Below are 11,698 nucleotides of genomic sequence, written 5' to 3'. Positions count from 1 at the left end.
CCAACCAGCGTAGTATAACGATGCTCAAAAGTAATTGTGTGTCCTACTTGATTCAACAATTTGGAAAGTTAAATTTGGACCAAATCATTAGCCCCACAAGGAATAGGAAAATATTGAGGTATATTTTTAAGGGTAGCTAGGTACCCAACTTTTCAAAATAAGTCGATGAATTTAACACCCCCCACTCTTGCCGCCCAATATTTAATCCTGTTTTCTTCAGGCTTGGCTCCGTCCCCCCTGGCCTTTGACTGCCCTTTCTATATTACGAACCGACTACCCCCATTTTATACTGCCAAATGGTGGGGTCCCTGTAAATATGCATCAATATATATATATATATGCATGAGATGTGAAGGTAACGTGATGAATCTCATAGCTCCTATAAGTAATACAAAATAGATAGTGGGGCAAACACAGACCCCTGGACACATTAGAGGTGGGATCAGGTGCCTAGGAGGAGTAAGCATCCCCTGTCGACAGATCACACCCGCCGTGAGCCCTATATCTTGATCAGGTAAACGGAGATATCCGTAGTCAAAATCAGTGTGCTAAGAATGATCTAACAATCGGCATGAAACACGTCAGACAACATTTGACCCCATGATAGGTTGTATTGGCAAACTAGATCGTTATAAGGACCATACAATTTGCGAAATGCTTTAAACGAGACTGTTTAAACCCCTGTACCATGAACTTGTTTGTCAGTAGCTTGCCTAGATTAAAAAACTGACCATACACAGAACAATCTCTTGCGTATGGAATCAGTAGAGATATTAACTCCATATGCAGGTGATAATGGACAATTGCTACATAAATATTGTTGGCGATGGAGAAGCTGAGTTGTTAGATTGCCGTTAATATCGACTTTCAATCCTGCAATAAACCTTGGCTCAAGTATATAAGTAACATAAAGATGTTCGCATAAGCGGCGACCTAATATAAGCTTGAAATGCAGTAGATCACCATCTTACAGCTATTGATTTTATATCTTAGAACCCTTAATCGATCTGCCTTTGTCGCAGCCCCTATTCTAAAAGGAAGCTTGTAATGCATGCTATCTAGGTCTCTAGCGGCAACGAGCCATCCAAAACTGCTGATAAATGATATCTTGCAAGCGGATTCCCTCCAAAATGACAAAACAAAGGTCCGGTAAAATTTGGTCTCACTTGCTTAAAATTAGCCTTAACAGGGCAAATGAATGAGCCATGACAAATTAGTACCACGTGACCCTCTTCCCAATTGATTGATCGGTTTTGGCACCTATGCTAGAATCACAATAATTTGCGTTTCCGAATGCGCACATTAACTACTCTGAGAATGGTGTACCGACTGTTGCCTCTCGATAAAGCAAATTCTCCTGCCCTTAAAATCTTCCTTGTGGATCCGCGTTAGAATAAGTCCTCATTACCCTTTGTCTTAAAAGCGACTAAATGGGGCAGGCTTACAAATGAGACCGCAGAAACTAAGGCCCCGTTTCACAGCAGGTGTGGGACGATAAAGATCCACCCCTGCTCAAACGCCGCAAGCGCCGAATATATGCCAAATTTTGAAGGCCTTCCCATCAATGGGTGAGGCCTAGCATAGACCCAAGTTCCGCAGCCCTTCACCAGCAATGAGTGAAAAATTCTCGAGAGAGACGTAAACAATACAGAAACACCCATTCCTTAAAATGGCCAAAGTATAAGCTGTGTATTTTAACTTTGTGTCATAGAGACTGGAATACACAGTACTTATTACTCATATAAACATTACAGCTAGATTTTTTTTGGAACTGGTAATCTAGTATCCATCCTAGACTCCAGACGTCCAAAGCCTTCCATAGCTTTGAATCTGTTGGTTGCATCATGGACTCCTCATACCCAATAGCCACTACATAAGCTCTAACTATAGGTTCAGCACAATTATAAGTGAGAGGTAGGCATTAAGTGAACAATTTGTTCGAGTGATCGAGGCCAGATAATAGCTGTCTTTGTCAGACACCTAAACTAGCCCTGTTTTGTACATACATGTATATGTTGCTTCAACATAACGTTTCATCAAACTACTAACATAACTAGAGATAACGTTTTTGAAATACTGGAATTTGTTTTGGGGAATCTCGATAGTCTTATGCAGTGACTGTTACTATTAAATCCCAGAAACACTTAACGGATATCTGGAACCCAAGTTTGTCTTCTGCTAATGGAACCCATAATCCTGAAATGATACCTTCGATTGCAGACCCCCCCCCCCCCCTGAAAAACAAAACCGTCCAAATAGTGTTCTATCGTACCTAAACCATACTTTTTCTGTACCCACTCTCTGGAGAAACATTGAAGACTTTTCAAAAATTGAACCAGAAATGGAGCATCCCATGCCATGGGCAAACACTTGGATTCATAAATCTATTCTAATTCTAGTTACTTAAAGTAGCCATGATTTATTGAAGTAATTCAAATGCACATTGATATGAACTTTACCCAACTTTGTACCGAGACCCAGTTGCCATGCCATGATTCCCAACCATGTACATCATCAATGATCCCGTGTGAATATTCAACCGACTATGATCTGCGTCGGAACTGCTCATCGAAAGTTTTCACCCGGAGGAACTACTATCCTTAGTCCGTAACATCATGCATATACAATGTACATGTATTTTAATCTTTCATTAGTACCATAGACAGGCCTAATTATCATCACGATGTATTTTAATTCAAAGTGTATGGTATCAACTGGTATGGGTGTAACCCCCCCCCCCCCCCCCGTGCGCCCATAAATTTGCAGTAACTGTCTGTACATTTGAATGGCCATCGTTTGCTGTCGAAATACATAGACTGTCGTCAACTGGTTCCTGTTCGGTAGCAGGCGGTTCTGTCCGACTCCTCGTGCGGTCTGACCTGGTCTGACCTCTGATTCGTCTCGATCGTCCTAACTGGCGGCATGCTCCCACAAATTTAAACAAAAAATCTTTCAATCTAATAGCACATATAAAAGGGGAGCGTTATATGATTATTTTATATATAAACCTGGGGGGGGGGGGGGGGGGGTTCAAATGACTAGTTCTTGCATGGCCACACTTAATCAGAATCCTTTAAAAATCACAAAACTCAGCCGTCATCGGATGCATTTTGCTCTAAGAATTATACAAACACAATCATTCTTACCGTGAAAGAAGTTTAGCATAAAAATGTTCTTAAGTAACAAAGATTATTTCAAATTTCTCCGGATCCGCTCTAAAAATTTACCGACCTTCTCGAATGCTGCAGAAAGGAAAAGGGAAGTGATGCTGCAGTAAAAGAATGATGCTTGTTAAAGTCCATAACACAATGCCGGAATAAACATACCTGGCATTGATGCTTAAATTCACAACATGAGCTGCCTTAGATTAAACAACATATACAATCATCAAATGACACAATAACACTCATCTATATCAATGCCAAATTACCCGTATAAGTAAAAAGGGGGATGGGGCGCTTAGATAACGACACATATTTACAGACAAGCTGAAATATGTGGAAATATCTCCCTCACGCATAGCTCTTATCCTTAGACGAATTTGACTCCACTTTTTTGGCACTCTGTTTTCCCCTATAATAGCTCTAGTAAGTTTATTGTTATTTCGGATTTCAAACATTTCGGTTGAGCATCACCGAAGAGACATTATTTGTCGAAATGCGCATCTGGTGCATCAAAATTGGTACCGTATATGTTTTACATATGGTAAAAAGTGGTCATACTATTCTGTTGATATACGGCATAGATAAGCTTCAGTACTTATTTGAAAACGTTAAAAAATTTGATTCTCGCCATGATGTGGAACTCATTCCTATTCAAGACCACAAAATCATTAATTCTGACATCACACCGTCTGTTCCGGTTTTGATGAGATTCTACGATCAGTTAATTACACCAATGCAAAGGGCAGATGTGAAAAAGTTTTTCTTTCTTGAAATTCCTGACCCAACCAAGTCATCTGGAAAAAAAACCCGATGAAAACTGTGGATTCATCATTTGCGCAATGACAAGTTGAGGTTCAAGACATATGTATGATGAAATGTGTACTGTCTGCTTGGTCTGCGACTCGACTGAACGTCTTCTTTTCTTAACTTTTTCATCCCGTGGGGATCCGGGTTAGAATAGGTCCTCAGTACCCCCTTGCTTGTCGTAAGAGGCAACTAAATGAGGCGGTCCTTCGGATGAGACCGCAAAAACTGAGGTCCAGTGTCACAGCAGATGTGGCACGATAAAAATCCCTCCCCGCTCAATGGCCATAAGCGCCGAGCATAGACCTAAAATTTTCAGACCCTCACCGGCAGTGGTGACGTCACCATATGATTGAAATATTCTCGAAAGGGACGTTAAACAATATTCAATCAATCAATATTGATTTTTTCTTGCGAAAGAATGGGCTCAATTTACAGTGCTGCTGGTGAAATAAACCGAAACCGACGGTGTGACGTCATAAATTAAACTTCAAGGGCCGCTCTCTTAGCGACGGATAATTTAAAATATATAATATATTAATATTAATTTAATCGTTAAGCAAGGATTTTTTTTGTTAAAGACTGTCATTTACGATATCAGTAATACATGTACTTTATTCATAAAAGCAAACATGTTGTTAGGGTTGCCCTTCCCTTTAACATAGTGATACAAATCTAGAAATATTGATCCTCACAAACTTGAATGTCGTTTTTCATTTCAAAAGCTTGGTGCAATTTTACAAATGATATCCATTTTAAGACATGAACAACAGTATATATCACCTCGTTAGTTGAACATTGAGGTGAACATGTGTAACTAGGTAAATAACATTGTTTTGTACAGAACACAAAAACCTACTTTTCATAAATTATCCCGAACTTTATTTTTTTTTTTTTAAAATCTCGACAATTGATTATGAACTCCTCTTTTGGTGAGAGTTTCTGAGGTGAATATGTCGTCATGTATAATAAATTAGACTCCATTACAACATTTATCGTTTTTTTATTGTTTTTCCACAAACCATTCTTACAGTTTTCTGAATTCCCTTCACAATTTTTTTAATAAGACATTGTATGCGCAAGTTGCTTTCCTTGTGTGTATGGTCACGTGTTATTCTGTTAGGTTCGAATTTATAAAGGTTTTGTGAAAACGTATGATTCTGCATTTTTCAAAAAGCATCCAGCTTAACCTCGGTTAATCATTTTCTGCACGGACCTCAGGGTCAACGCAATGACATATTTTTGCGCTTTAATGTACATGTATTTCCATCCTCATGTGACGTCATTTCCCAAATTTCATAGTCGTTATAACGATCCAATTTACCAATACATCTTGTTATTGGGTAAAATGTTGTGTGGCATGTTTCATACCAATTGAGTCCGTTCTTTACACACTGGTTTTGACTACGAATTACTACGTTTACACAATTGAAATATAGGGTTCACGGTGGGTGTGATCGGTCGAGAGGGAAATTTTACTACTCCTAGGCACCTTTTACCACCTCTGATATCTGCAGGGGTCCGTGTTTGCCCTACTCTTAATTTTGTATTCTTTATATGAATTATTAGATTGGTCACTAATCTTTATCATCACCTTTTCACTTATAAAAACATAGGTCTCATTTTCATCACTTTAGAAAAAAGTAAAAGCGACAGTAAATATCAGCATTTATCAGAATTAACAAATTATCAGTACCATCAGTAAAAATATCCGTATTTTTCGGTACCAACATTATCATACCTGTATTATCTGTAAAATGATAATTTCAGTACTGTTTTCGTCCAGTAGCGATACTTCGGCATTATCATTGATATTTTGCGATCCCCCGCTTCTAGGCTACCACGTCGCCATTGGATACCGCGAGTTTTGAATGTGTCTATTCGTCTCGGATATCTTGGGTTCTGCAGGATTTGATCACGTGACCACCCCACTTCATATCCCAATGAAATCTTTCAAACGGTTGTCTATTTCTAAAATATGGTTGCTCGATCTGTAACCAGATAATACATGTACCACTTCCTTCACCAATGTTAATGCTTCAGATTTCCTTTACTCCATTGCTTTCCGTACTTTTGATTTTGTATTTTTTTTAGAGTTGTGAAATTGATCACTTGTCGTTATCTTCACCTTCCATTCAAAATTTTAAAAAAGTACACAACATGTTAATTACATATAATATTTTTATGTTCTTGTAAGAATGTATGATTACGATGACATTTTTGAAACCAATCAAAGATCAATAATTTATCAATTTGCCGGAGCGAAGTTATCGTAATGATCTGTAGTCCTACAAAGTCCATGTTAAACCTGTTGTACATAATACCCCTATTCAGTTGAGAAAGATACAACCTCTCTTATTACACTTTTACATGTCATGATTCATATCAATCAATATCATCTATGTCCATCAGGCTATGACGAATGCGTAGTCAACAAGAACTTGTTTATTACATAACATTTTCGACAAGATGTCAATAGAGAATAAACATCCACCGCACTTAACCACAGTATATTAAACAATGGATCACAAAACCGTTTGTACTTTTGTATTCACATTTTGTCGACACATTTTAGTCAGTAAAAGAAAAAAATGAATGGAAGGATTTAACTCTCATGAACTCTGATTTTGATCGTACTGGTCAATTCCCGAATCAAAACTGACGGATTCTTGATGTTTGTCAGGGAAAGTAATTCTGTAGAAGTTGTCCACCTGATTGTTCCCCGAGTCCACTAGCCGCTCGTGTCGTACTCTTCCTGACCGCCATCTGTTAATAGTATAATATTGCATGATTTACACAATGCGAAACATTCACTGGTCATACAGTATTAACTATATTTATCAATACAGAATGTAATAATAAAAGAATGGCGATATACGTTTGTTGAAACTATATACTTGAAACTTAGAACCACAACGATACACATGCACGCGACTTCCGATGTAAGGATAGTAACTACAAATATGAAAGCTATTAAAAAAAAACCTTCTTCCATTACAGACCAAGCTTAAATTAAAGAAGAATCCAAAGGGACAATCACCTGAGTATAAGGCAGCAAAGAATATCAATAAACAAGAGGTACTGTTAGCAATGCTCACTAAGAATACCCCCCGCTTACCCCAATCTCCCAAAGGGTGTTGGTAATAGGTATAAACTACCTCTTTTCTGAGTGTAAAAAACAAATGGCATGACAAACCGAACCATATTGCTACTTCGATGTCCAGTGCGCGTGACCTTTGACCTTTTGACCCCAAAATCGATAGGGAACATCTTCATCCCATGGGTAGTCCTTATGTATGATATGGTGACTGTAGGTGGAAAGGATAACGCTTTACAGCCCGGAAACCATATTGCTACTTCAGTGTCCAGTGCGCTTGACCTTTGACCTTTTGACCCCAAAATCGTAAGGGAACATCTTCATCCCATGGGTAGTCCATATGTATGATATGGTGACTGTAGGTGGAAAGGATAACGCTTTAGAGCCCGGAAACCATATTGCTACTTCGATGTCCAGTGCGCTTGACCTTTGACCTTTTGACCCCAAAATCGATATTGAACATCTTCATCCCATGGGTAGTCCTTATATATGATATGGTGACGGTAGGTGGAAAGGATAATGCTTTAGAGCCCGGAAACCATTGCGTCTACAGACGGACGGACAGACAGACGGACAACCCGATTCCAGTATACCCCCCCCCCACAACTTGTTGCGGGGGGTATAATAATGACCATTTTGAAGCAAGCAAAAGACTTCAAAGGGATATCATTGCTACTATTGTAACGTATTTACCTAACAAATGATTAGAATAATTATATGAGTTCGCTTAGGTTTCCTTCCTGAGAAATTAAGTTCAATTACAATACACTTACTGTTACTACTATCTTCGTTGCAGACGAACAGGAACAATAACATTAACATTAATAAATAAACCAGGATAGGCTAACTGACTAAACCCGGAATAATATTTCCCTTCGTCTTACTTGGATGATCATTAAACAAACCATGAACTAATAGTAAAAAAACTAATCAGACTAATCAATATGAGGAAATATAAATATAACTTAAGTAGCTACAGACTGAATGGTATAACTAACAATTCTGTTGTTTCCCGACACAGTCTGCAGCCACCTAACCTAAGCTCTCTATCGTCCTATCACCTGGAAAAGCCACAGAGACACTATCCCTGATACAAGTCACCAAGACAATGTGAAGTCACAAAGGACCAGGCGTAGGAGTTGAGTCGCCTAGCTAACAATTCTATTGCTTTCCGACACAACCCCCAAGCTTGTCCTGAGTACCAACTCAATATTACCAGTCAAAAGACCTCAGTTGAGTTCGAGTACCAACAGACTAACGGAAGATGACAGGACGGCTCTATTTATACCCTCTGGACTTAGGTTGATTTATAATGATAAGCTACTTATACTAAGATTGTAGCCATAAGAATTACACCATCTGATGAGTTTATCATAAAGTATGTTTCAATCCCCTCTACAATACGAGTTTCACCACACTATTTTCATATTCAGATACAAAGCTTTGACGACTTTGGGGTCTAACTAATAAAGATGTTTTTTCAATATCTAACACTGGCGGCTTTGTCACGAATAAGTAGCAGAGTAAAAACACATGTTCCAAAAATGGAGTGCAATGAAAGTTACTCCAACCTACCGTGTAAATAGAAACATGGCAGCAATGATGGTGATGATGAAGGCGACAACACATACTACTGCTATAGCGATTACTCCCCCTTTTGACAAACCAGTGTTTGAATCTAAAACAAAGGACATATGAGATAAACCAGTGTTTGAATCTAAAAATGTTAAGGACAAATGAGATAAACCTTTACTATCAATGCAGACCTCAACTTCTTGTAAATATGCTACAAAGAATACGACATAATGAAACAAAATGTAGAATAAAAAATCCACATGGTCACTTGAATGTCACGCGAAAAAGAATATAGCATGTTGGTGGTAAATTCCCTTAAACTGAAAAATGTATTTCATTTGTAATCAATACCTATGTTGATTTCTTTTATTGTTTTTCTAATGCAAATTTATGCAGAAGTTGTGGATCACAACACAGCATCTGCGTATAAGCAAGTTTAACAAATACAAGCTCCTACTATCGTTTTGTTAGATAATTACATGCATGACCAGGAACATACAACTTTCATAATTTTTATATCAAACATAGGGGTAGATTGGTGCACAAAAATGTCATTTGGGGAAGGACACTCGTGTGAAATAGTCTGAGGAATGTCATGAAACAGGAGTCTTAGTATGCGTAGGTAAGTTCATAGGTATGGGTGAGTTGCACAATTCATCCATGAACGGCAGAACATGGCTAATTTCTGGCGGGTTTGTATCCCCTCGATACGTACTGGGATCCATAATTCTAATGATGCTCAGTGGTATTTAACACTTAACTTGGGTATTCGTGATCTGGGTTAAATAGGTCCTCATTACCCCTTGCTTGTCGTGAGAGGCGACTAAATGGGGCGGTCTTTCAGATGCAACCGCAAAAAACGAGGTCCCGTGTCACAGCAGGTGTGGCACGATAAAGACCACCTCCCTGCTCCAAGTCCATATAGCGTCGAACATAGGCCTAAATTTAGCAGCCCTTTATCAGCAATGCTGACGTCTCCATATGAGTGAAATATTCTCGAGAGGGACCTCAAACAGTACTGACTGAAACCTGGTGATTAAAACCCGGTCTTCGGTCCCGGTCCCAGGTTTTTTTATTGGATGAAAACAGAATATTTAAGAATAATTGAGTCCCATTTCTCGTTATCTTAGGTATGAAATCTCATGCCTGCATTTTGCTAGTTGATTGATCATATTACATGTGTGTGTGTGTGTGTGTGTGTGTGTGTGTGTGTGTGGTTTGTTCTTTCGTAAAATGATATGTGAAAACCTCAGGACCGGTGGGACATTTAGATAAAAACAATGCTTAAAGCCGCTTCCGATTTCGACATTTTCCCACTATAGCCACTTTAATCTACCTTTTCATAAAAAAGATAAGGATGTGATACTCAATGGCATCCCTTTGTATACATATGTTCGACAGTTTCCTTTCAAATTTTAAGGTGATGTAGCTGTTTATGAAACTATTGAAACGTATAATAAGTGTATTGAAATTCATTTTAAGAAGCATCAAGATTTGCCTGTTATAATCACACTCTTCCTATGAATTTGATTTGTGTGTGTTTAATTCGTGGTTACAAAAGTAAAAATACTTACATGTGATATACTTGCTAGATGCACTCGATTTTGGATTGTGTTTAGCTCGAGCATCTATTGATGTGGCATTGGGGTCTGGAAACACAAAAAACTGTGTCAGGTTATGATATCAATTAACAGTAATAAACATCATTTAATGGTGACTTTGAGAAAGTTAAATGTCTTCTTCAATTACCACGGGCATACCAGTTTTGATACATGCGGATCCTTGTTCTTGATAACCATCTGCACATGCGCAAATGAATCTAAGTCGAGGTAGAGGTATACAAATATGATCACAAGTGAAAACCCCAGTACATCCACTGGCACCTAAAATGAATCCAAGGATTATTCTTGATTATCTTTGTGTAGAAATGTACAAGATAAACTAGGAACAGTCAGATATTTCTACTTTTGTATACCCTTTATGACAGATGTTGAGTCATATGAAGTCAACCCATTCAATCGTGAGAAGGCAGCAGGGCCTATGGGTTTCACCTGCGTCGATCCTCCATTCCTAGTTGACTTGTTTATAGTTTTTAGAGAACTGAAAACAAGATTTTTTCAATGTTACCAGAACTTTGAAAATTGGCATATGGCGAAATAATGACTAAATTGTAAAACTATGACGTGTAATACCAAACGAGGCAAATTTTTAAACAAAATTTTGAATCTGAGGCTGTTATTCCTGTCACGTGACAAAATCATTGTTTTGATTTCTCGAGTTAAAAGACAAACATGTTTCTTTACCTTTTTAGATCATGTAGCTATATATGCGCGCATGTGTGAAAACGTGGACATAGAACATTTTTTCGGTATCATATTCCGAGTTTTATTGTGATTTTCCGTTCATTGACGACTATGAATTAAACAGACAGCAAACGTCGTCTTAATCAGATGAGAAAACACCAAAATTATCATTTAAAACGTAAAATGGTGGACATACTAAAAGCCAACCCTAGTAATGAATATAATTAATCAGCTTACAGTCATATAGCTGAAGCAGAGCACGAGCTGCATGTGGTGATTAACAACCACAGAGATATAGCTCTATAAGGGAAAATGGGATACCATATCATAGTATAGCCCCAACGAGTCACCAGGCATAAAAACCCTTCATTTACAGTTCAGTTTCATCTGTGGATAGTTCAGCTCTTAAATCATCGCCACCCAAAAAGTTTAAATGAGAGATATTTTCAAAAACTTATTTTTCCTCTACCATTGTGTTACAATATACGTTTATACATTTATTAACGCTAAAAGGAAGTTATGAATACACTACTAGGAGTCAACCATTTGACATTTTACCATTAATATGCATAGCCACAGTTTTCTCACCTGTGAGATCATCTTGGGATTTTACATGGAACTAATTAGTTCTATAAGGAGATTTGGGTAGAAATAATTGTGTACTGTGAGAAGACTAGAATACTGAGACGTGAAGAGTTTCTGCTCAGGCTGAAGCATTCACTGAAGTACTTTGTCGCCTTTGATAATTCCTGATT

The 11,698-nt window shown here is 38.1% G+C and overlaps 1 protein-coding gene across 3 annotated transcripts in view; it reads right to left on the bottom strand.

Annotated features, from left to right (window-relative positions):
* Positions 1–6,135: 6,135 nt before the first annotated feature.
* The window catches only part of LOC125657932 (low-density lipoprotein receptor-related protein 4-like), a 66,558-nt gene continuing 60,995 nt past the window's right edge, over positions 6,136–11,698 (bottom strand). For all 3 annotated transcript variants that reach the window (XM_048888853.2, XM_048888854.2, XM_048888855.2), the window contains 5 exons: positions 10,616–10,740; positions 10,401–10,523; positions 10,215–10,289; positions 8,641–8,743; positions 6,136–6,734 (listed from right to left, as the gene is read on the bottom strand). In XM_048888853.2, coding sequence (XP_048744810.2) covers positions 6,581–6,734; positions 8,641–8,743; positions 10,215–10,289; positions 10,401–10,523; positions 10,616–10,740 — 580 coding nt within the window. In that variant the 3' untranslated portion in view covers positions 6,136–6,580. The remainder of the gene's footprint in view (positions 6,735–8,640; positions 8,744–10,214; positions 10,290–10,400; positions 10,524–10,615; positions 10,741–11,698) is intronic.

Source organism: Ostrea edulis, chromosome 9, assembly GCF_947568905.1.
Source record: "Ostrea edulis chromosome 9, xbOstEdul1.1, whole genome shotgun sequence".
NCBI classification, from domain to species: Eukaryota; Metazoa; Mollusca; class Bivalvia; order Ostreida; family Ostreidae; genus Ostrea; species Ostrea edulis.
Note: the sequence above shows the minus strand (reverse complement) of the source record. Positions and strands in the feature narration are given on the sequence as shown.